This window comes from Glycine soja, chromosome 5, assembly GCF_004193775.1.
Source record: "Glycine soja cultivar W05 chromosome 5, ASM419377v2, whole genome shotgun sequence".
NCBI lineage: Eukaryota > Viridiplantae > Streptophyta > Magnoliopsida > Fabales > Fabaceae > Glycine > Glycine soja.
Genome location: NC_041006.1, coordinates 456,543 through 482,518, shown reverse-complemented (window position 1 = coordinate 482,518; position 25,976 = coordinate 456,543). Strand labels below are relative to the sequence as shown.

The 25,976-nt window shown below is 33.4% G+C and overlaps 3 protein-coding genes across 4 annotated transcripts; all 3 read left to right on the top strand.

Annotated features, from left to right (window-relative positions):
• The first annotated feature begins 176 nt into the window (after positions 1–176).
• On the top strand, positions 177–6,494 carry LOC114411668 (DNA (cytosine-5)-methyltransferase DRM2-like). Its single transcript, XM_028375318.1, has 11 exons — positions 177–482; positions 579–612; positions 770–814; positions 892–1,026; positions 1,395–1,494; positions 1,576–1,622; positions 2,576–2,692; positions 3,065–3,164; positions 4,454–4,545; positions 4,718–5,461; positions 5,892–6,494. The coding sequence occupies exons 3-11, from the start codon at positions 812–814 to the stop codon at positions 6,324–6,326; spliced, it is 1,773 nt and encodes a 590-aa protein (XP_028231119.1). The 5' UTR covers positions 177–482; positions 579–612; positions 770–811; the 3' UTR covers positions 6,327–6,494.
• Positions 6,495–9,705: 3,211 nt separating this feature from the next.
• Positions 9,706–15,036, top strand: LOC114411667 (DEAD-box ATP-dependent RNA helicase 46-like). 2 transcript variants are annotated; one of them, XM_028375317.1, is made up of 9 exons: positions 9,706–9,911; positions 10,556–10,900; positions 11,357–11,512; positions 11,742–11,810; positions 12,325–12,594; positions 12,789–13,139; positions 13,228–13,505; positions 13,637–14,047; positions 14,219–15,036. In XM_028375317.1, the coding sequence occupies exons 2-9, from the start codon at positions 10,580–10,582 to the stop codon at positions 14,685–14,687; spliced, it is 2,325 nt and encodes a 774-aa protein (XP_028231118.1). In that variant the 5' UTR covers positions 9,706–9,911; positions 10,556–10,579; the 3' UTR covers positions 14,688–15,036. The 2 variants fall into 2 exon arrangements, with proteins under 2 accessions (XP_028231118.1, XP_028231117.1); XM_028375316.1 differs by having other exon boundaries at positions 11,354–11,512.
• Positions 15,037–20,721: 5,685 nt separating this feature from the next.
• On the top strand, positions 20,722–23,895 carry LOC114411428 (transcription factor MYB115-like). Its single transcript, XM_028375118.1, has 3 exons — positions 20,722–21,392; positions 21,790–21,916; positions 23,340–23,895. The coding sequence occupies exons 1-3, from the start codon at positions 20,842–20,844 to the stop codon at positions 23,604–23,606; spliced, it is 945 nt and encodes a 314-aa protein (XP_028230919.1). The 5' UTR covers positions 20,722–20,841; the 3' UTR covers positions 23,607–23,895.
• The last annotated feature ends 2,081 nt before the right edge of the window (positions 23,896–25,976 follow it).

Here is a 25,976-nt window from a genome sequence, read left to right as displayed (position 1 = left end):
TTAAACAAATTTTTAATGATAAAGAATTATTTATTTATTTTATATTTAAAAACCATTTAAACATAATTTTGTAAAATAAAATTAATGTTATATTAACCCTAATTCACTTTGTAGAGTAAGATTTCTACATTTCTTTCCATTTCTTTTCCTTACTCCTCCCGAAAACAAAACCAGCTCTAGAGCTGGTGTTGCAATCAAACGGTTCAGATCAAAACACGTGCACTGATTTGTGAGAAACTTTGTCCCTGATTAACGTGTCCCCAGCGGGAGTGGAACACAGAAATTTTCACAGAAAAAACTGCGCGAGTATGGAAAGTTTTTCCATGCTTGTGTTGTTGCATTGTCCCTGAATTTGTACTTGATTCAGGGACGTCACTCAGTCTGAGTCTGTTTCTGCAAATTTCAAAACCCTCTCTCTCGTTACTCGCCATCACTAGCGAGTGCTCCTTCTTCCTCTTCGCGAAATTCGTATGCGAAGAAGGGTTGTGTTCTCTCTCTTTGCCGTTTTTGTTTGTTTAATTTTGAGTTTTACGAGGTTGAATTTGAGCTGACGTGCATTTTTTTTGAGTTTTGTGCAGAGGTAGGGATTCGCGCTCCTGCTTTCTCAGACTGGTAGGGATTCTAATCGTGGTTTGTGAATCTCTGTGTTGTTTGAATTTGTAATCGGTGTTGAATTCGTTTGTTTAGGGTTTGGCATGATTTTAGGCTTTTGTGTTTGATTAGCTTAGTTTTGTGTGATGCTAATACTCTTACTTCTGTGCTTGGGCAGCCTAATTATCTTTTATTCTGCGAAGTAACTGAGAGATTGAAGATGGTATGAGCATATTTTGGTTCTTTACGAGTCCTCATTCTTAGTTTCTTTGGGAGAATATCTTAGTTTCTTTTTGGCAGGGAGGAGATGATTCTGGTTTGGAGAGTGACAATTTTGATTGGAACACTGAAGATGAGCTTGAAATTCAGAACTATAACTCGTCGTCTTCATGTTTAACCCTTCCTAATGGAGATGCTGTTACTGGCTCTGGAGAGGTAAGCTTTTAGAGACTTTTTCTTTTTCTTTATGTTTTGAGTGGTTGAATATTAAGAATTTTGAGGATATATTACCAGAAAGTTTAAGATAATGCAAATACGTTGTCTTTGGCAACTATAAATTTTCTTTTGGGATTTTGGCCTTCTCTAATTCCGATTGTTGCTGGCGTACTTGATAACCAACTAACCATAATGAACCAAAATGATAAACTAACCTTGCAGGTCAATGCAGAAAGAAAAAAAACTTCCGGATTGAAACCATACAAAACTATTTTTCATGTATAATGTCTATTTTACTGTTTAGATTTTGTGGAATTCATACATGTATTAATTTTTAGCTACTAATGTCCTATTCTCTCCCCCTTCAGGCAAGCTCATCTGCAGTTTTGGCTAATTCCAAGGTGCTTGATCACTTCGTCAGCATGGGATTTTCTAGAGAAATGGTTTCTAAAGTAATTCAGGAATATGGTAAAGCATTTCTTTATTCTATTTAAATATAGATTTGATTCATAAAGTTCACAAATAAATATTGCTCTGATGAATATCCAGGTGAGGAAAATGAAGATAAACTACTTGAAGAACTTCTCACATACAAGGTGAGTTAATGTTTTCATAAGTCTTGAGCATTGTTGTGACCTTTGTCTCTTTGAGCTATTATTGAATTATAATGAATTTCTCTTCCGTAGTTGTCTTGCCTCATGTTTTCGAAATTAATAGAGTTTCATTTCCATATTGTGAAGTTGTTAGCATCTTACAATCTACACAATGAATTGTGAATCTTGTTGGTTTTCATTGGTAGTTAATTTTTTTGGGCCATCCTGTCTAATCTGGAGAGGGTGAGCCTTGTAGCAAGGGTAAGGTTGCTATCTTGTGACTTGGAAGCCACAAGTTCAAATTTTGAAAACAGTCTCTCCACGTGCAAGGGTAAGGTTGCATACATCTACACATAGCAGTCAATAATGCACTATAGCGGATTGGTGGAACTGAGTGGCCATGGACTGCTATGGGATTCAAATAGCATAATGGTTTTTATCAGTGGCCAAAATAGTGGCTTTTCATGTGCTATGGCACTATAGCGGCGCTACCATGATATATCCTTCAAAAACCCATTTTTACCCCTGGAACTCTGTTGTTTGGGGTATTTTTAGGTAAAATATTCCACAAAAAGTTACCTCTGTTTTGACCTTTGATCCTTCACACTTTATACGACTGTTTTTTCACGTGTTCTTTTCTTCTTTTAGACTGCCCATATCACATTTTTCTAATTTTTATCTAATTTGCTATACACTTTTCTATTTTTGTCATCATCTTTTTTTTATATATATATATTTCCCGACAATGTTCTTAATTCTCTTAGATTGTGTGTGTAATTTGTGACTTGTTATTCATCTTGAATTCCTTTAATTTTGGTACCTTTCATTTTGATTCTTTTGTTCTACTGACATATTTTTAGATTTCTTTCTGATATCTTTAATATACCATTTGCATATTATAAGTTTTTGACTATTATGTTACAATTGTCTTGATATTTTTGTTTTCATATTTGCAGGCTCTAGAAAGTTCTTCCCGTCCACTGCAGCGAATTGAGCCAGATCCTTGTTCTTCAGAGAATGCAGGGAGTTCTTGGGATGATTTCTCAGATACTGATATTTTTTCTGATGATGAAGTAATCTCTTCTTTTTGTGCTTTGATGTTTTTTTTAGACTGTATGATCTGATTCATCTTATATCTTGTTATTATCTGCCTTTAGTGTCATCTAGTGGGATGGTTTCTGCTTGTGCTATAGGACATGCAATGTGGCATGTAATCATTTTCAAACATGAAACAGATTAGGATGGTTTGTGTTTCTTTGTTGGGCATCTTAGGGACTTGTACAATTTCATTTTCCTACTTCAAAGAAAAATGAAATGTCATCATGCTTCCACTTGCTTTTACAAACATTTATGAGAGGTCTGGAATTGCTTGCTAGGAAACAATAAAGGGGCATGTTATATATTATAAGAAACAGCCTGCTTATTTTATTTGATATTTTTTGTAGGAAATTGCAAAAACTATGTCTGAGAATGATGATACCTTACGGTCTTTGGTGAAAATGGGGTACAAGCAGGTGGAGGCTTTAATTGCCATAGAAAGATTAGGTGCGTTTTGTATGATCCATTCATATGTATGGCTTGAGTTGTTAGCTTGTTATTTTTGCAAAAATGATAGAAATTTATTTTATTATTGTTGCTTGTTGTATGATACTGATTCATTATCTTCAATTGGTTTTGAGCACCTTGATTTGTGTCCCTTGGGCAATTGAGCCATTAAATAAAAAAAAATATTGCTGCTCGATTATTTTTGTTTCCTAGGTTTAAGGATTGATATTCTATTTACTGTAAGTTGTTGGATATTTTATATGAGCTCTTAGCACAAGTTGTTGTCACATTTCTAAAATGCATCTCTGAAAGCTTTTTCTGGGTGAACCCTTCATATTCCTAATGTTTGATTTAGACATACTAAACTCTTTTACATTGGAATTTGAATACTTGTAGTTTCAAATGTGATTATGAGTGCTTGAAGAATGAAGAACAAACATTGTCATCTAAACACCTTGCATTATATAATATGCTTTAGTTAAGTGTCCAGCTTTATGAAGATTTAATCATATAGCCTTTTTGAAAGGTCCAACACTATTAGTTTCATAGAGATCGGGATCAACTAGTCCAGCAGGACCATGGTTTTGAAGTTATTCTTGGAATCTTTTTAATGAATCAATGCTATCCATCATTTTCATCACTCTCATTTCACATGGTTATCCAGGATAGTGTTTCCTCATTCTCTGCCACAGTACTAACTTTTTGAATGTCTCAGTGGATTCCTACCTGCTGAATGCATATCAATCTGCATTTTATACTATTGTATACTCAAGATAATGGACAGAACATATGTGCCTAGTAGTTTTTTCCCTTGCCTGAAGTGAAGATTACATGCTTCAATAATTTCCAGAGAAGAGACAAATTCATTTCAGTTTGGAATCACCGTTATTGTGGATAATAGATGATGAAAATCTTCTAATACACAATCACCTTATGAATATACTGTAATTACTTCTAGCGAAGAATGATTTAATTGCTAACACTATAATCAGGGTTGCATGCCAGATATAATGGCTATAAATCATCATATGAGAATCAGATCATGTATTATATAATTATCTCTAAAGAATGATATACTGTTTAACGCATTTGTGAAGCTTGTATAATAAATTAATAGGTCCTAAATTTTGGTGTTTTTCCAAATATCAATTTAAACAAATTAACATGGTCAACTGCAATAATAACCTCACACAGTCTCTTGTTTGTTTGTGTTCGCAAGTTTACATAGTGTCTGTTTATGAGCTTTTTACTCTATTTTCTTGGCTCATTGTTCTAATGAAACACTGCAGGCCCAAACGCCTCACTTGAAGAATTGGTAGATTTTATAGGTGTTGCTCAAATGGCAAAGGCTGAAGATGCTCTTCTGCCTCCTCAAGAAAAGGTAGCAATGTAGCCATAATGGTAATCTTTGGATGAATAAAATAGAAATTTAATGCATTTAATTTTCTGTAAATTTTTCCTTCAAATTATCTAGCATCATCCATTTGTTGCTCCCCCTTCCCCCTTTCATTTATCTGTCACATGTTTAAGTTATTTTAATGTTCTTTTTACAGTTACAATACAATGACTATGCTAAGTCCAATAAACGAAGATTATATGATTATGAAGTGCTGGGAAGGAAAAAGCCTAGGGGATGTGAGAAGAAAATCCTCAATGAAGATGACGAGGATGCTGAAGCTCTTCATCTTCCAAATCCGATGATTGGGTTTGGTGTACCTACAGAGTCAAGCTTCATAACACACAGAAGGCTTCCAGAAGATGCCATTGGGCCTCCTTACTTCTATTACGAGAATGTAGCCTTAGCACCAAAAGGTGTTTGGCAAACAATTTCAAGATTCTTGTATGATGTTGAACCTGAGTTTGTAGATTCGAAGTTTTTCTGTGCTGCAGCCAGGAAAAGGGGATATATTCACAATCTCCCCATCCAAAATAGGTTCCCACTTCTACCACTTCCACCGCGCACAATACATGAGGCTTTTCCCCTAACAAAGAAATGGTGGCCCTCATGGGATATTAGGACCAAGCTTAATTGTTTGCAAACATGTATTGGCAGTGCAAAACTAACAGAAAGAATTAGGAAAGCTGTAGAAATCTATGATGAAGATCCACCTGAAAGTGTACAGAAGTATGTTCTTCATCAGTGTAGGAAATGGAATTTGGTTTGGGTGGGAAGAAATAAGGTTGCTCCATTAGAGCCTGATGAAGTAGAAACACTGTTGGGCTTCCCAAGGAACCACACCAGAGGAGGTGGGATAAGTAGGACTGACAGATACAAGTCACTTGGTAATTCATTCCAGGTATGATAATTCCCTCTCTTCCTATATAAATAATGTAGCCTCCATAGAGATCCTTCCGGATGTGTTTACTGTCATAAAGAAATGTGATACCGCTTGGAACTATTCAGTAATATTTTAATTTTTATGCATATTCAGATGAATCAAGTAGAGGAAGACCAAGAATAATAGAAAGAACCTGTTAAAAATGATTTATATGTAAATAACCTCTTACCTCCATAAAGAATATTGATTTTTGGCAGAACCCTATGGCAACATTCAATCTATGTTGTGAGACCTTAGCAAAGGCTTTGGTTTGTTGTATTAAGAATAATGCTGTCAAAGTGAAATCATATGCAGTTTCAGCATGTTTTCTTTTCTATGAAACTAGTGGTTAATGCATTAATGTTATCACGTAAATTTCTCTTTCCTTATTTGGTTCAGTTTATTTCAGGTTGACACTGTGGCATACCACTTGTCAGTTCTGAAGGAGATGTATCCTAATGGTATCAATCTTCTTTCTCTCTTTTCTGGAATTGGTGGGGCGGAGGTAGCTCTTCATCGGCTTGGCATCCCTCTCAAGAATGTTGTGTCTGTTGAAAAATCGGAAGTTAATAGGAATATTGTTAGAAGTTGGTGGGAGCAAACAAACCAGAAAGGTAATCTATATGATATGGATGATGTAAGGGAGCTAGACGGTGATCGCTTGGAACAGCTGATGAGCACATTTGGTGGTTTTGATCTAATTGTTGGTGGCAGTCCATGTAATAACCTGGCTGGTAGCAACAGGGTCAGCCGGGATGGACTGGAGGGAAAAGAATCTTCTCTCTTCTTTGATTATTTTAGGATTCTAGACTTGGTAAAAAATATGTCGGCCAAATATCGATGATTTTTGTCCCAAGAAGCCTCTTTCTCCGGTTTTGTATTTAATCCAAACAATTAGGATCTTCGTATATAAACCTGCAACATTAGAGACAGATACTTCTCATTCCATTTTTGTTGCCAAAGAAAGGCAACGTTTTCAAATAAAAAAATTATCTTAAAATTTCTGATTCCAGGTTACTATTTTATTAATACGTATGTGGGTTCAGTAAACATGGTGGATGAATCTACTAATTGATCCTTGCGATGCTGTTTTTTTCTTCTTCCAAATTTCTCTTTATGATATAATCATGACTGCGAATAGCAGCAATTGTGTTTGACCAGTTATTTAATTGGTCTCGTGGTGGTATTTGACCTCAAAAAGCTCAATTTTTGTCTTTTTAAAGAGATGAGATGATCATAGATGCTGTTGCTGGTAGTCGTGTTGAATTGGCAGGATGAACAGTTGTTGCCAAGAGCAAGATTAATCTTGTGTTGCCTTTTGCATTTTAGTGTTGTTTTCTTTGGTTTTTACCCACTCGGGTATCTTTAGTTACTAAAGTACAAGTTTATATGGAATCAATATAGCTTTGAGAAAAAGAACAATCTTCAAGGGCAAAATTTATGAGAAGAAAATTTATTGAAACAGCCTTCGGACATAAAGTTTCAGTAGAGCTTAGGGCCTCTTCGTGTATTCCCTCGTTTGTAGATTAAGGAAGCATTTGGCGTATTTGCAATTTGTATATAGAAAAAAAAATGATTGTATTGGAGGGTTTAAATCATGGATTTCCATTTCTAATTATCAATGCTGTAATGTAATACTATATCGCATATTCCTAGTGCATGTTTGGTTGTATGTCTAACTTGTTGCACAAATTCCAAGATAAATCCAACGGTCCACTGAACATAAGGGTCTGAATGTTTTTGTCAACGTCTGTTTGCAAATGCAAACAATTACACAAACATAACCTCAAGAAGGTAAATTACTGGGACATTAGATGTTCAATGTATGAAAAAGTTGTTACTAGGCGTAATGAATTTTGCTTCTATCAAATTTCATTAGTTATAAATGGTGTTAAAATGTCAAACTTAGAACATATTTAATAATTAATCCATCTTAACTAGTGTATGTTAGATATAGTGGAGATTTTAATATTGAGATTTTAATAATCTATTAATGATTATAGACGGAATTAGGTTGCTGATTATATCACATTTTTTAGTGTTGTTTATTTTGGATGTTGAAATTTCAAAATATAGCCTATGTCTATTTTAAGTTGTTGATAAATTTGCTTACCTCCTATGTATGTATATGGCAGAATCAGGATGAAGATTATTAGATACTTTAATGGTTCACCAGGGACAAACCTAGAAACTTATTAGGGTTTTTTTTTTTTCATCCTATATAATTATTTAGACTTATAATTTTGGTTCCCTCATTTTTCTAAATCCAATATTTTGGTTTTCTTAATTTTTAATCATTAACATTTGGTCCTTGTAGTTTTACAAATTGGTGATTTTAGTCCCCTTATAGATTGTTAACTAATAATTGTGATTAATAGAATTATTAAGTTTAATTATAAATTAATTAAAAATAATTAATTATAAAAAACTATAATAAAAAGTTATTAAACCCTAATCTTCCACCACATTGTGCCCCACATATGAGCTATTCTTGAAATAGGAGTTAATGATAACGAGATACCACACACTAACTAAACAAAAAAAATGAATGGACACCAAAATAGGTAATGACCAATAGTTTCTAAGGCATATGCTAGTATGAGAAGGTTGGTAAAGTTACAATACCTCTACTTAGAAAGATATTACAAACAAGTATAGTAAGATGGCAGACTAACCATATGAGTAATTGCATGTTTGTCGAAAGTTTTAGCTTCCAAATTCAAGTCCAAGACCATAAAGTTTCCAGTGCCCTTTTATCCTTTTGAAGCCAATCATATGCACTTTTAGTTTTGTATGTACTTGTCGCTAACCGCCAAGCATGGCCACTAATTCTTCTATCTAGCCTTTGAGAAACCAAACTGCTCCCAACACTTTGTCTTTGCCACGTGAACTTATTGCCTAAATACTCAACATTAATAAGTACTCAACAATTCAAGTAGTATTTAAAAGAATTTGCTTACACACCCATTTGTTGCCTAGATGGAAGAATGATTTTATTAAAGCCCTAGCCTTCACATGTGTCCATGGATGAGTTATTTATTGTTTTAAGATCTTCCAAATACTTCTAAAGCATGCCCCCTGCTATGAAGGATGGGTCTGGCATAAATCGCTGAGCAAACCTATGATAAGTTACCCAATGAGATGTGAAGCATCACACATTGGGTTGTCGTTTCTATAGTATTCACCAAAACCCAAATTCATATAGAGTGTACCTACACTTCCTTCAAAGTATGTCGAAGCCTTCCTTGATCCAAAATCTCCTTAACGATCCACGACATGATTGAAAAGTTTTTGAAACCAATCATCATTAAACATGTGAAAAGAAGATGAGCAGCAAACCCCTAACTAATTTTGACAGAAGGAAGATTTTTCCACCATAGCAATCTCGCCTTCTTCAAAATGAGCCTTTTCTTTTCCCTTTGTTAAGTCTTGTGGCTTTGATGGCTCTATAAACAACATATTGTTTAGGGCAATAATTTCTACAGGCATAAACTATTGTCATTCTGTATCCAATTGTTATCAATGTCACATTCAAAGTGGCATTCATAGTGGCCACGTTCATGTGAAAATTGGTGGTTATTGTAGCAATATTTAGACCTGCATGTTGGGCAACATGCTGCATAAGCCTACATGAAAGTATTTGGATGGGAGCCCTAATTAATTTTTAATTCTAGGCAAGACCTTTTTGACTTTTCCCACCCTTGGCAAGTTCCATAGCATGTGGAGCCACCCAATTATAAGTAATAAATAACTTCCAATATGATTAATAACTGTCACGCATGGTAAAAAACTAGATTTTTACCAATAAGCTTCACTATTATAGTATCCTTCCATTTTCTCCAAACTCTTGGTAAAAAACTAGATTTTTACCAATAACCATTTGTATTTTGGTGTTATTAAAAGAGTATAATGGTCCATCAGATTCGAATTTTGAACTCTTTTCCACCAATATGATTATTTTATCAAAACTATCGTATCTTATTTTTTTTTTGTTCAAAACTTACTAGACATGCAATGAAAAGTTGGATCGGGCCGATGCAGCCACGGTTGAATACACGATCCAACACAGAACAACTTGCCACTTGCTCCCCCTCACGACGCTTAACCATGGTCAACAATTCATGTTCAAGTCCCTAACCATGGTCACACGCCCAACCTAACCCAACCCTTTCATTTCCCTTCAAAATTAATACACACATTCTGAATCCTATAAATAACCCACTTTCATTCATTGTAGTTTCCCTCTTCTTCCTCCTCTTTCGTTCCTCCTTTTTTTCACTTTTCGCCCCTTTTACGAAGCGCGCCGTTAGTCTCTGCGACCCGAAATCCGAACCCGAATTGGTTTCAATCTCCGAGAGAGAGAGAGAGAGAGAGAGAGAAACCCCGACCTAGCTCGCAGAATCTACTGCCACTTCTCGCTCTTCAATCGGTATAATAAGATTCGATTCGTTTCGTTGTTTTTTTTCTTCTCCCAATTTTTTAGGTGAATGTCGTGCTTTACATACAGCATTCCGTAATCGACCAGATCTGAGTGTCAAATCTTAGGGTGTGCCCACGCACGAGTACTGTTTGTGCGTTTTGATTGAATCTAAGGCTTCGGTTTTTCGGAATTGGATTTTTGCTGCTGCATGCGTGCGATTGTTTTCGCTGGATTTGCGTTATTCTGAAATCGATTATGCCGTGTACTTTATGCGTTATACTGATATTTTTTCAGCTTCGAAGTTTTTCCTTCGGATTTGTTTTGGTTCCTGGTGAAAATCCGTAGCTGTGAATGCTGTAGGTGTAGATTAGGGTTTGTTAACGTGCTGGGTGTAAACATTTTAGATTCGCTTGGATTATGAAATTTAGGTTAACGGTGAATGTTTGATTTGGTTGATAATGTATGTTATTTTTATTTTAATTTAATTGTGATATTGTTGCCAACTTGTCAAATCGAATGTGTTAATTTGAATGTGTTTTAGTTTTACCTAGTCATTTTTATGTTTTAACTGAGAATTATTCATAGCTAGTTTTACTTTTTATTTTCGAGTAGGTTATTACTGACTTGTTTAATTTATTATTATTGGATATTAGAATTGTATTGCTGGTTTCCTTGCTATGGCTGCCACAGCAACTGCATCTTCGATGGGTCCGCGCTATGCACCAGCAGACCCGACACTCCCTAAACCATGGCGAGGTCTTGTGGATGGCAAGACTGGGTATCTTTACTTTTGGAATCCTGAGACTAATGTCACCCAGTATGAGAGGCCCTCCTCAAGCTCAACTGCCCAGCCAAAGTCTTCTTCAGTGCCCAATTCTTCTGTCCAGGTTCAACAATCGTCTCAAGGGTCGCAATGTGGTCATAGTCCTGATTTCAGTGATAGGTATGATAGAAATGGCAGTGGTGGGTCTAACGAAGCTGGATCACGGAATAATCAGGTACTTATGCTTCACTTTATTTGTTGTATTTTAATGTGTTCATGTGGTAGCTGACATGACCTATGGCACAGAATTTTTTGATATGTAGTTAGTTGTATGTAATATTATACCAATTGGTTGTGGTTTAGTGACGATGATTTTTAAGCAACTTTTGATATTTATTTGAAACCACTGGTTATGATATACGTATTAGGATCTCTACAGTTAGGGGATGGGATGAAGCTAGTCTGTATTGAACTAAAACATTAAGAAGCATGTATTGAATTTAATTGTATTTTTTCTTAAATGGATGCTTCAGATGTTTGGGCATTACAGTTGTGTAGGAAATGAAAGCATCATATTGGTAGAGCTGTAGAGGGAAAAGAAATGCAGTATTTGTAAATCAATTGTATATTTCTGTCCATCATAGTTTGTTTGGGGGACTTATCTTTCATGTCTTTCATCTTGTATTAGAAGAGTTCCAAAGGGGGAAGTTATGCTTCTCATGATGTTTCAAATGGAACACATGTTGCTGGCAATGTTGATTCTTCTGTCAGAGGTCATGGGGCTTCGGATGCTGGAGCTGGACTATCTCCTGAGTCTTATCGACATCGGCATGAAATATCTGTGACTGTGAGTATATATATTATAATTACATAGCAAATAATTATGTCACATTATATGTCATTATGATCTCTGTACATTTGCATCTTTCATTATTGTTACTATATACTTTGGTAAAAAAAGTTAATTTATTAAATGGTTTTAGAATATATTTGGAAAATTCCATATAATTTGATTGCCTTGCTTTTAGGTTTTGCTCCAATTAAAATTTAATTGAGGTTTTTCATATTTTTGTTAGGGAGACAATGTACCTCCACCCCTTGCATCATTTGGGTCAACTGGCTTTCCATCTGAGCTTCTGAGAGAGGTATCGGCTTCTATTCTCTTTTCTTGTTTTCTTGTCTGTCTTCAGTAGTGGCAGTTAGGAGGATACCCAAGTTTCCACAGGTATCTGACCCAATTTTTCCTTGTGCAAGTCTCTGATTCCTGAAGCTCCAATTTATAAGTTTCAGGCTCATAATTTTTCTGCCATCTTTACTTTTTTGTCGTAGGTGCGATATTTGCTCCTGGGGAGGAGCTAATGTCGTACGCTGTGGTGCCCTCTTTTGTGGGGCTAGCATTTAGTTTGGACTTTGGAGCGTCCTTTATGGTGGACCAAGTTTTTGGAAGGGCTTTCCGAACCATCCAAGTTCGTGGCTGGGACTGCTGTTGGTCATGATTCAGTCTGCCACTTGGTCTGTACGGAAGAAGAGGCCTCTCCTCATGTGCTACCTTGCATCAGCAAGCATTGGTGGCTTGCATATGAGGGACAATGCTTCTTCCGGCATTAACTCCTCTATAAGTCCCAAAGAAAACCAATCTCCTGGATTTTCCTTTTTTAGGTACAAAATGCTGGGTTCTCAGCCCCAACTCCAATTCAGGCACAGTCATGGCCCATTGCTCTTCAAGGTAGAGATATAGTTGCCATTGCTAAAACAGGCTCAGGGAAAACCTTGGGGTATTTAGTTCCGGCATTTATTCACCTCAAGCGCTCTGGCAATAACTCCAAAATGGGCCCCACTGCATTGGTACTTTCACCAACAAGGGAGTTGGCAACACAGATACAAGATGAAGCTGTGAAATTTGGGAAATCATCTAGAATTTCATGTGCTGTAAGTAATTGTTCTCATTTTCATCAAATTATTTTTTTGTTGGGTTTTCATGCTTCAGCTTGGGTTCCTTTGAAATTTTTTGATGAACTCACAAATTTGAGATTGTTAAATGAATATTGCTTGTAGTATCATTCTTCATTGGATTGCCTGGCTGGGTTTGCTACTATTTATTTATTCATTCATTATTTTTATAGTGTTTGTATGGAGGAGCACCAAAGGGTCCTCAACTGAGAGACATTGATCGTGGAGCAGATATTGTGGTAGCCACTCCTGGTCGCTTGAATGATATTCTTGAGATGAGAAGAATTAGTCTTAATCAGGTTTCTTACCTGGTGCTAGATGAGGCAGACAGGATGCTGGATATGGGTTTTGAACCTCAAATTAGGAAAATTGTGAATGAGGTGCCTAATCGCAGGCAAACTCTAATGTTTACTGCAACATGGCCAAAGGAGGTTAGGAAAATTGCAGCTGATCTGCTAGTCAAGCCTGTACAGGTGAACATTGGGAATGTAGATGAGCTTGTTGCTAATAAGTCCATTACTCAGGTTTGATGTCTGCTACTGCTATACTTGGGTGCAATGTTTTATTTTCCCCGCTTTCATTCTTATGCCATTTTTCTTGTTACTATATCAGCATGTTGAAGTATTGCCACCAATGGAGAAACAAAGACGGCTGGAACATATTTTGCGGTCACAGGATTCAGGATCAAAGATAATTATTTTTTGTTCTACCAAGAAAATGTGTGATCAACTTGCTCGTAATCTGACACGTCAGTTTGGAGCTGCTGCTATTCATGGGGATAAATCCCAGGCTGAGAGGGATCATGTGTTGAATCAGTTTCGAACTGGGAGGTCTCCTGTGCTTGTGGCCACAGATGTTGCTGCCCGGGGACTGGATATCAAGGACATTAGGTTGTTAATTGTTTGTTTTATTGTATTTTTTTTATTCTGAGGCCCATGTGTTGGGTACTTTACCCTCTGTAGTAGAACTTGTCTTGGAAAAGTGACTATTGTATTTGACAATGACCATAAATATTTTGCAGGGTGGTTGTCAATTATGACTTCCCTACAGGAGTGGAAGATTATGTTCATAGGATTGGAAGGACTGGAAGAGCTGGAGCCACTGGGCTAGCTTACACTTTCTTTGGTGACCATGATGCTAAATATGCTTCAGATCTCATCAAAGTTTTGGAAGGTGCAAACCAGAAGGTGCCTCCAGAACTTCGTGATATGTCATCACGGAGTGGTGGTGGGATGGGCAGATCCAGACGATGGGGTTCTGGTGGACGAGGTGGTGATTCTGGATATGGTGGAAGGAATAATGACTCTGGATATGGTGGAAGGGGTAATGATGCGGGATACGGTGGACGAGGTAGTGATTCAAATTATGGAGGGAGGGGTACTTCTGCTTCTGGCAGAGGTGGAGGCCGTGGGTTTGACTATGAGTCCCAGAGGTTAGTTTTGTTTATTATTAGTGATATTTTCTGTTATATTTTGGAAAATACATCCCCCCTTTTTTATTATTTTACCAGAGGATTTGGGTTTTGTTGAAGGATTCTTAATTCTTAATGCTGATCTACATGTTTTTTATGTAATGCTTACAAGTGTTTTATTTTGTGGTATAGGAATGATAGGGATCGGAGCCCAGACAAGGGATCAAGTTGGAGTGATCGCTTCAAAAGCGTCAACCGGGATCGCAGTCGTAGTCCTAACAGGGCCGCATTACCTCAACATTCCCAAGGTGGCAGCTTTCACAAGGCAATGATGGAACGTGGTGGATGGGATAGTGATCGCAACAAGAGCTTTAACCGGGACCGAAGCCGCAGTCCTAGCCCTCATAGACAGGTGAAGGGCCCAGCAGTTCGCGAACATTCCCCAGTTTACAGTTTTCATCGATCAATGATGGGACGAGGTCAATCATCTCCGTCATCTCAACGGCAGCGTGCATGCAGTCCTCACCGAAACTCAACCCCCTCCCAGGGTGATGGAAGACATGGTGGATCTCATTCATCTTACAATGGAGAAGTGGAGGAAGGGATGATTCCCGAGGAAGAAGGAATGATAGGTCAAGATGATCCTGTAAATGTGGATTAGGATTTTGGTTATCCAGACACTATCTACACATAAATACTAAGGTTGTTTTGGTCTTATTACATTAGTGGAAGGGAATTGTTATTGGAACATGAGCAAGTTAGGATTTGGTAGTGGAATTCATGGCAAATATATATTTTGAGGGGCTTTGTAGAAGCCTGGAAATTGCATAGATGAACCTAGTAAGAATATTGCGGGGTTTTTTTTGTTATTTTGGTAAAACTCGACTTCATATAGATGAACAGAAATTATTCAACTACTATCATTTTGATGTTGTATTCCTCCACTTTTCTGAGTGGCAGCATGTTATTATTGAAATCTATTGGATCATATGTTGCCGGCTTCTTCTACAGCCTTTTGTTTCAATTTGTTAAGTCCATTGCTTGTGATGAAGTAGTGTTGAATTGTTTGAAGGACAATTCTAGGTAGTTTCAGACACACACATCTGTGTGTTTTTGGGGTGGGGGTGGCTTGAGATCATACATTTTTCTTCTTCTACAGCCTTTTTGTTTTAATTTGATTTTTTTTAGTTTGATTTATTGTATTTTGTGATTGATTACGAGTTAATTTAGTTAATGTTATTATTTACAAGATTTGTTTTTTTATCTATTTATTTTAATCACGTGGTTTTGACATCTTTTTTTCGTAATGAAATTTGTTTTGCTTCTTCAAAAATAAAAAATAAAAATTAAGAACAAGATTGACTACTGAGAGGGTTCAGGGTTTGATATTTTCTTCTACATGACTCTTGTAGATGCTTTGAGAATGCATGATAGGATTTTGGGCACAAGGCAAAACATTGGAGGTATGATGCAATTGGTAAATTTGCAGATTAAGGGAGTGCTTTTTTCAAAAGAAAGCGAGGGAGAAAATGTGCATTTACAAGGATATTTTAGGAAAATAAAAAGAAAAGGGGAATATATTAATAGAGGGAAAGTGAAAATATCAATCGCCTTAACTGGTAAACTTAGATTTATATCATTAAATTAAAAGTGATTGGCAGTTAGCATAGGATTGGTTTGGGAACTTTTAAGAGTTGGGAATTTTTTTTGGTTGGGTAAGACGGAGATGAATCCAAAGATGGTGGGTGCGACAATGAGGTACAAGATGGAGGGAAAAAGAGATGAGAGACTGGTTTAAGAGGCTAGTATGAGAAAAAATTAAAGAAAAATAAAAAGGAGGTATATTTAATAAATGTCTTAGAATTACTTATACCATCATATGAATTTACTTTTTGATAATTTATTCTTTAAGAATTTTTTATATTTTACTTAAAATAATTTTGGGATGAATGATTTTTTGAAAGTTTTTAAAAAAATATACAAGTGATTTAAATCATGTTGAAAAATCTTGTATTGATATGTGAGATTAATTATTAATTTTAAAATCAATCATATGTTGTAATATGATAAAAAAGAGATAAAAAAGAATATACATCAATAATACAAAATTATTTTGCATTGACATATAATTACAAATCATTTTATATGATATTAATTTTTTGACTTTGATAATAACTAATTAAAAGTCATATAGAAAATTATTTCTAATTGATTAACTGTACATACCCATTAAATTTTAAAAAAATAATAACTATTAATGAAGTGTTTAAGGATTATTAATTACTCCCAAAAAAAGTAAATGCCAAAAAAACCTCAGTTCTTACCGACAGTAACAAAAAGTAGAACCTCAGTAGTCACACCAACTCTGAATCAAAGCCATAGAAAACTTAGGTTCCCACTACAGCTTATAGCTATAAATACCCTCTATTTCCCATATTACATACAACAATTTCTCTCTCTTTCTCTTTTTCAAAACTATCTCGATTGTGAATTTTCAACATGGAGTTTGTTCCAAGTTTCCGGTGGCCATTATACCTTTCAAGTCTTTTCCTTGAAAATTCTTGCTGGAGTCCACGAACTCAAACCATGTTTCCCTCGCAAAACTCCATTCTCATTCCACCTTCACCACCACCCATGTTTCACCCCAACAACACTTTCGACCATTTTCAAGATTGCACCGTGAATGTGCCTACCTACAACCCTTCCTTTGTGATAGAGTTTTTCCAATCCCATCACCACCCCTTTCTATGGGATACCAACCCCTTCTATAGGTGATGGTTCTTCCCTTGGAAGCTTTGTTAACATTCACCATCGTCACCCTGTGACGTTAGCACCAAACAATAATGCTTTGCATTATGGGATTTTTCACAGCAAACCATGGTTCATCCATCTGAAGCTTCTTCCTCCAAATTACCATCATCTCTTTGCTTCTCTAGTGATTATGGATGGATCATGACTGACTATCAATATAACATTGACCCAAAGGTAAATGTGAAAAATATAGTCACAATTTAATCTTTTTGGATGATATTTATTCATTATATATTTACAAAACTTTAGACAAAAATAAATTATTGTTCAAAAAAAATTACCTCTTATAAAATATAAAAAAATAATTTTTAAATGTTCAAACATTGACTGACCAAGTAATTAAGTACAAGTGTGGTAAAATTAATGTTGGATCGTTAAGGGAAAGTTTAATCAAACCTAATCCAATCGGATCCGATCCATCTATACCTTGAAGAATTGAAAGTTTATCCATGTTTTGTTTTGTGTTTGTTATTTAATTTCAGTCACAGTATATTTAGTTTCTTAGTGAAGCTAATCTTTCGGCTATTACAATACTGCCTCCAACGATTCCATATTTTTACCAAATTTTTAATTAGATTCCTAAATATTTTTTTCTCTTTTTGAGTCCCTAAATTTTCATTAGGTCCTCTTGTCTAATTAATGTCATGATAAATTAATCATAAATACTTTATTAGAGATACACACAATAAACTGATATTTCTAAAGTGTATTATAACACAACTCAATCAATTATGAAAAGTTTATAGAGAATTTTAACTTTTATAAGTCGACTCAATTCAAATATTGTTTCACAATCTTTTCATAATTGTTTGGCTATACAAAATATTGAAACTCTATAAAATTCTCACAATTAGCTTAACTATGGTTACAACACACTTAAAGTATTAGTCTATTGTTTGTACCTCTAATTAGATGTTGACAATTAATTTTCATAATGTGACGAGAGGATTTAATTGAAAAAATAAATAAAAGTTTAGGACCTAATTTAAAGATTTTTTTTAGAAATCTAATTAAAAATTTGATTAAAATATAGGGACTAACGGATCAATTTATCCTTAAAATAACACAATTAGTTTTCTTTCTTAAATAAATCAAATTCTAAAATAATATAATGGAGAACTTGATAACTTGCATACGAAAGTGAGGTGGTTAACAGTTTGAGTGTATATATCATATTGTATTATAATAAAAGTCTCTTTTTTATTAAAACATCAACATTTATTTCATTACTTAATTATAATATATATAAATACTTCACAAATAATATTTTATTAAATGTAAAAAGAAAGCATTAAATTAGCTAAGGAATGGTCAAAATTTTGAAGGGGTCGGTTACATATATATATGTTGATCTTTAACCCAACCCTTAGTTTCAATTTTCAAACACGATGCTAAATGAGACAAAAATTATGGCAATAGACTTGACACAAAATTGACTTTCTTGCCCCTCTTTTTTAAAACATAAAACCCGAAATTGATGATGATGTCATTCAAGGTTCTTTTGTTAGCATATACCTGGTTAGTTACATTTTTACGAAAATCATCATGAAACTTTGTATCTCTCATACCATATATATGGTTTGGTTCCTCACCTTCAGCCTCGACAAATAAAAATAAGATAATCAAGTGAGATGAAGATGAAGTGGGAAAAAAGAATTTGATGTTAGCCAATTATATATGTTAATTCATGATTCTTTCATTTTAAATTTATAAAAAGAATATTTGATGAAAAAATAGGTTATACATGATCGTAAGTTGATATTTTGTTTTTTTAAGACTAACGTAAACTATTCATTATTTCAATCAATTTCTTATTAAGCAACAAAATTTGAGATAATATATGATTAAATTCTTTAGAAATATTCACTTAAATCTAATTATATATAGTTAAATTTTATATTTTTACACGTTAAACGTACTTTAAGCTTTGAAATCAAGGTATGGGGGAGTTTTCTAAACCCCTGGGGTCTATGTGTTGTGGTAATGTGTAGAACTTTAATTTTTATGTTATGGAATATTGTGTTATTTCTGGTATATGTTTCTGTTCATCCAACTAAAATTTAATTTAAAATAATTGAAAACTACATAATCAATTTATGTATAAGTCACTAAAATTAATTTAAATTAAATTACAATAAATAAATATGGCCTTGTTAGCCTCACATGAAGGTATGAAAGCTAGCAATTCATATATCTAACATAGAATAATATTATTTATATTTTATATTCTTGATAATATTGTTCATTGATAGTAGTATTAGTGAAGGATATACATGCTAAAAACTTTAATACTTAAGCCCACAAAGAAATTGCAAGTGTGGGAAAATAAGAGAAAGTTACATCCTATTTGAAAAGTTTCCTCTCCTAGTAGAACGATGTTGACAAAAAAATTAAGATCTTATCCTTAAGAGTAGACAAAGTTTTATGGTTAAGTAGAGATCTTACTGAATTATAGTCTAAAGTAAGGTAAAAATAGTACTAAAGTTATTTTTCCTTTTTTTTTTCTTCTTAAAATAACACCATTATTTTTCTTTCCTCAACGAAATCAAATTCTTAAATAATGAAATGTAGAACTTAATAACTTGCATAAGAAAGTGTGGTGGTTAACAATTTATGAGTGTATATATTATATTACATTATATTGTATAAATGCTTAATTTTAATATTATAAAGACTTACACAATTAATATTTTATTAAATGGAAAAATAAGACATTAAAAAAGTTAAGGAAACGCCAAAATTTTGAAGCGGTCGGTTACATGTTGATGTTCACAATTAATATTTTATGATGTCATTCAAGCTCCTTTTGTCAGCAAATATCTGGTTAGTTAAATTGTTACGAAAATCATCATAAAACTTCGTATCTCTCTTACCATATATGGTTTGGTGCTTTGTTGAACAGTCTCCTAACTTTCCTTAGAAAATGATGATTTTTCTCGATTGAAAGAATCAAAAGCAAATATATTGTACTTTCTCACCTTCAACCTTGACGAATAAAAATAATATAATCAAGATGAAATGATGATAAAGTGGGAAAAAAATGTTAGCCAACTATATATGTTAATTCTCGTGACTTTCTTTTTAAAATTTATAAACAACATATATTCGATAAAAAAAACAGGTTAGACATGGCTGTAAGCTGATATATATATATATATATATATATATATATATTGAAGACTAATAAATTAACTAGACTTTATTCCAATTAATTTTTTAATGAACAACAAAATTTGAGATAATATATTATTAAACTCTTTTGAAATAATTATATTTTTTACACATTAAACCTCAGTTTCAGTTCTCTAGTACCCAGACCAGGCTTTTTTTCTTTTCACTAAAAGTTTTATAGGCATACCAATTGTGATTGTGATTAAAGTTTTCTTAATCAGTAATGCATTATAATAAGTCATGTCTTCTACCTGTACAGAATCTTTCTTATCTCTTTCACCTATCCAGAAACCTTCCTAAAAATACAACACTTTTTTAACGATTGCATCATAACTCCTCTCTTTTTCTCAAAAAAAAAAATATCTTTACTACAGAAAAGAAGGAAAAAAGCAACTTTAATGCAAAACAGAAGGAAAAAGGATTATAAAAATGATTTGCAAACACAGTTAACATCTAGTAAGAAAAGAGATAAAAAGATTACGAGAAAGAACTCACATGATTGCATGTCATAGTGGTCTAGACAATAATTTTTCAATTAGAAAAGAGAGAGAGAAAATAATAATATATGTTAATGAAGATCTTAAAACAAAGTGTTTATGAATTGTTCGTTACTCTTACCAAAAATAAAAGAAATGGGAATAAAACCCCCATTTTCTTTCTCGAGGTAGCAAAGAGTAGAATGCTTATGCATCAATGGGTATTTTCACATTTGCCCCGACTTTGTCTCTTGGATTTCCAGGTCCCACCATCACATCAAACACACAAAAAGTTCTCTCTCTTTCTCTTTTTCTTTTTCATTACTCACGCAACTCAACTATTGAGAGCTTTTCTGCATGGAATTTGATTCAAGCTTTCAAGGGCCACAATACCTTTCAAGCCCTTTCCCACCTACGACTCAAACCATGTTTCCTTCGCAAAGCTCGATTCTAATTCCACCATCACCCCAGCCCATCATGTTTCACCCCAACAACACTACTTTTCATCATTTTCAAGACTTCATCACGAATGTGCCTACCTTTGTGATGGAGGGTCCTTCCTCCAACATCACCACCCCCTTGTATAGAGGGTCTTTCCTTGGAGGCTTTGTTAACATCCACCATCACCACCCCAACAAAATGGATGCTTTGCATGGTCACCACCATAAAGGAAAAATCATTTGGGATTTTTCACAACAATTGATGGTTCATTCATCTGAAGCTTCTTCCTCCAAGTCATCATCACCTCTTTCTCTCTCTAATGAGTATGGATTGGTGATGGATGACTATCATTGGCACACTAATCAGAGGAGTGTGCAACAAAAGATGAAGGTGGTAAAGGTGAATATGGATACCAACATTGCAAATGATAACATAATCAAAGGACAGTGGACTCTGGAACAGGACAAGTATATATATGTTGTAATTATTTATGCATATAATTTCCTATTTTATTTCCTTCTCTATCTTTTTCTCTCGTTTTTCTTTCTTACTATGAAAAAATCAATGAATCATCGATGAACAAAAATTTAATGACAAAAATTACATTTCACTTACTTATTATTGGATCATAAAAATTTTCATGACAATTTTTAATAATTATACATAAATTATTTTGTCTCTAATTTTAGTTTTCTTTGCTGTATTTTTCATAAACAAAATGAAAAGTCAATTATGTTATGTCTTTAAATTTTATGCAATTTGAGTAGATTTTAATTTTCCTTTGATTAATTTCATTTCAAGATCTTTTCTAATGGTGAAAAATAATCGTGAATATTTAATGAAGTTGAGTATGTGGTTTTTTAGTGCTCTTGTGGAATTGGTAAACCAATTCGGACTTAAGAAATGGTCGCAAATTGCAAAGTTACTGCCCGGAAGGATTGGGAAGCAGTGTCGGGAAAGATGGCACAACCATCTCATGCCAAACATTAAGGTTCCTTCCCTTTCTATTCTTATTTCGTAGATATACATACACCATTTTTCTTTGTTAATCATGGGATTAAAGTTTAACTTACATAAAAATAGCACATAATTTATGTGTTAAATTAAACATAAACATTCAATTACTTAATAGTAATTGGTGATAACGAAAATAAACATTAGAAATAAAAAAAAAAAACATGCAATTAAATTTGTATGTGTATAATTTTATAACTGACACTATTTTTTTTAAGAATATTCATGACAAAACTTTCTTTTACACGTGTGTTTATACATATGGTAATATGATCGTATAACACTTTTATAACATTTCAATTTTCTGAAAAAAAAATCTTCGAAACATACATTTTATTTTATTTCTAACAAATACTTCCAAACAAGAATATGCTCGTTTAAAATTTGTCTTTATCTCTTGCAATGTATATTCAAGTGAGAGATGAATGTTATGTAGTTAGGTAAATTTTGAATGTTTTTTTTTCCTCAAATGATCGTATGTTATCAATAAAAAATTATTTAATCACAACATTAAAGAAAAGCCTTGAAACTATTTTGTGTGATGTGAAATCTATTCAAACAAAAACTTTTAGCAATAACTTTAGAGGAAATTTTATAGACATTTGTTTCATTTTTACAATTGCGTGTCATTGTGAGATAGTATGATGTAACATTTTTATCAATATTTTATTCTTATTATTACACATTGTTTGAAATACATAAATTTAAATAATTTTTTTGACATTTATATGTAATATTTTTACTGTTTGATATAAACAATATTATTTTAAATTTATTTTGTGTTATGATGTTTCTAGCTTGATATATCTACTCCTATACTTCAATTAAAAAAATTAATTTTTTTAACGATTAGTGTAAAAAAACAAATTAAAAATTGTTTTTATAACTTCTTTACGATGTTTTTATATGAACTTATTTAAAAATTTCATTATTTTTCTGACATGTGTTCTTAACCGAAACACATAATTTATAAGTTCAGTAAGCTTTTGTCAATAACAAAAAGATTTACCTCGATAAAAAGTGAGATAGCTAAAGCCTAATAAATATCATGGGCCTATTCTTTACTAGTGAAATCTTAAGGAGATTTACCTCAAGATACAAAAAAACTATATTAAAATGTATTAATAACATTGGTATTTTAAAAAAAATACTTTTTCTTTAAAAAAGAAAAAAAATTGTCATTAAAAATAAATAAATAAAATACTAACAGCATAACTATTTTCAGGTTTATATTCATATGTAACATAAATTTGTTATATATTTCACCACCTACTGTTATATATATTCATTAGTTTATAGCTAGCAACAAAACATAGTGGTGCCCAATTTTGATTCATTTGTCCTCTGTAATTTCATGTATATATTCACACACGTTTTTTATTTGTCTATTAATCCTATAGAAGGACTCATGGACCCTGGAGGAAGACATGATTCTAATAAAAGCCCATAAAAAACTTGGAAACAAATGGTCGGAGATTGCAAAAAGGTTGCCTGGTAGGCCTGAGAACACCATTAAGAACCATTGGAACACCACCAAACGGCGCCAAAATTGCAAGAGACACAAGCACACAATTTATGAAGGGTCACTCCTCCATGGCTACATCAAAAAGGTTAGTGCTGCTGAAGATGCTACAAAAGAACCAAAGAAGAATAAGATGCAGTTGTGAGCTTGCTCTTTTGTATGTTGAGCTAACGTACGTGATGTGTTCAGTGGAAGCAGCAGCAGCCATGCGCCAATGCAAGTTGATAATAATTATTAATGTTGATAGTTGAAACACTTACCATATGGTACAATGAACAGGGAAATTAATCAGAATGGTGCTAAATACTTATTAAAGGAGGCATATATGCATGCATGGTTATTTATGTTAAGGTCTTAATTTGATAAGATATATGGTGCAAAATACTTTTTATTTATTAATAAAAGTGGAAGAACCGGTGTATCGTTTTGTGTCATTTGTGACTATATTTCAGTTTCCATATATAGTCGATCAGTTTTTTAATGTATCTAACTTTCGGCTATATAGGATTTATGTCTCCAACTTTTGGTGTAGAAGTATAGAACATCTCTAAATTTGCTATATCTTGTTCGACTAATCTCTCTCTATATATAAAGATTTTTCTTGTATCCGATTTCATAAGACAAGAGATAATTAACCGTCAATTCATCTATGAGTACCTAAGAAATTCCACTCATATTGACTTGGTTATAACCGACAATTAAAGATATGAAAATTATCCTGTGTAGATTACAAATGTTTGAATGAAATTATGATAAGATTAACCTTGTGATAGGTAGGATCAATAGTAAATAGTTCAATGAAAGGTTCTCAAGGGATTATAAATTTGGACAATTGCTATATATACCTCACTTAGTTACTAATATACCTCCTGGTGCGTTTAATGTTTCAATGGTACCCTTTATATACACCATCCTTTATAGTTATGGGGTTGTAGTGGAGGTGATGGAGGAGCTGCTATTGGATGAGTTATGGCTTCTGATGTTTTTGCTTATATTGCTGTTGTTCGGAAACACTCTCACAGAACCGTGGTTCAAGGACTCGATCGGACAATGACTCACGTTGATTAAATAAAGGGACACAAGGGAGAATGTCGCCTTGAAAGAAAAAACTTCATCTGCAGCACAAAATTTTTATTACTTGTTTAGTTTAGGAAGGTGTATATAAAGGGTATTTTTTGAAAAACCAATATATATGATGAGGTATATTAGTAAGGGAAATACTAACAAATCCTAAAAGCATTCATTAAAAAATTTAAAGTAAAAATATTTTTATTGAAAGATGAAAAATTATTTTGTCTATAATCTTTTTTAAAATGTTGTTTTAAAAATACTGTTTTTTTATTTTTTGGTTTGAAATTGAATAATATATACAAAAGTCCTCAAAAGAATAATTTGAAAATAAAACTTTTATGATTTATATAATTTTTTTTTAGTTTTTTTAACTAATATCGTTGGAGCAATAATTAATAAGACCTATTAGTTATAAAAGAAAGTATATATATAACAATGGCCTAAATTTGCTATTTCGCATAATTACTCTCACTTAAAACAATTTTATAGAAAGTGAGCAGAAAGCTCTCAAATGGAATTAAGGATTTCTCCCTCCAAATGACTCTCATGAAAATGAATGTGAATTCATGTTAGCATTCAATAACCTTTTAAGTAATTAAAAGTATTATCGCTATACAAGAACCACACATGCTATCTATCTATCTATATATATATATATGTGTGTGTTGTGTCAAAAAATGATTGGAATTATAGTAGTTCAGACAATATTTTTTGATAAGAAGAGAGAAAAATATAATAAATATTAATGAAGTGTTTATAAATAATAAAATAAATAATAAACAATACCCCCCTTTTTTTTTAGCGGTGGCAAAAAGTAGAACCTGAAGCGTTACACTAACTATGAGCTAAAGTCGTAAAAAGCTAATGCGTTAAAGGTTATTTTCCACATTTGCCCTTACACTGTTACTTCGAATTCTAGGTCTCACTACAACTTATAACCATAAGAAGCCCTTATTCCCGATATGACTTGCAACATTCTCTTCTCAGCTCCCAGTCTCTTATTCAAACTTCCAAAGGCCACAACACCTCCCATACCTTTCAAGAAGCCTTTTGCTTCAAACCACAAACTCAAACCATGTTTCCTTCACAAAGTTCCATTCTCATTCCACCCTATTTAATTAATTTCAGTTTGTGGTTTTTTTAGTTCGTTCTCTTATGGAATTGGTGAACCAATTTGGGCTATAGAAATGGTCACAAATTGCCAAGTTACTGCCCAACAGGATTGGGAAGCACCAAAGATGGCACAACCATCTCAAGCCTAATACATAAATATTTTACAATCAATATTATTTCAAACCATTGCTTAGATGCAGTTGTGACGATGAACTTGCTCTTTCGTTCAGTTGTGATCACTCCTCACATGATGCGTGTTCTTACATGCCTTCTATATTTTAATAAAATATAAGATGGCCTCTGGTTAATAGTTAAGTGTTATGCTTTTCAT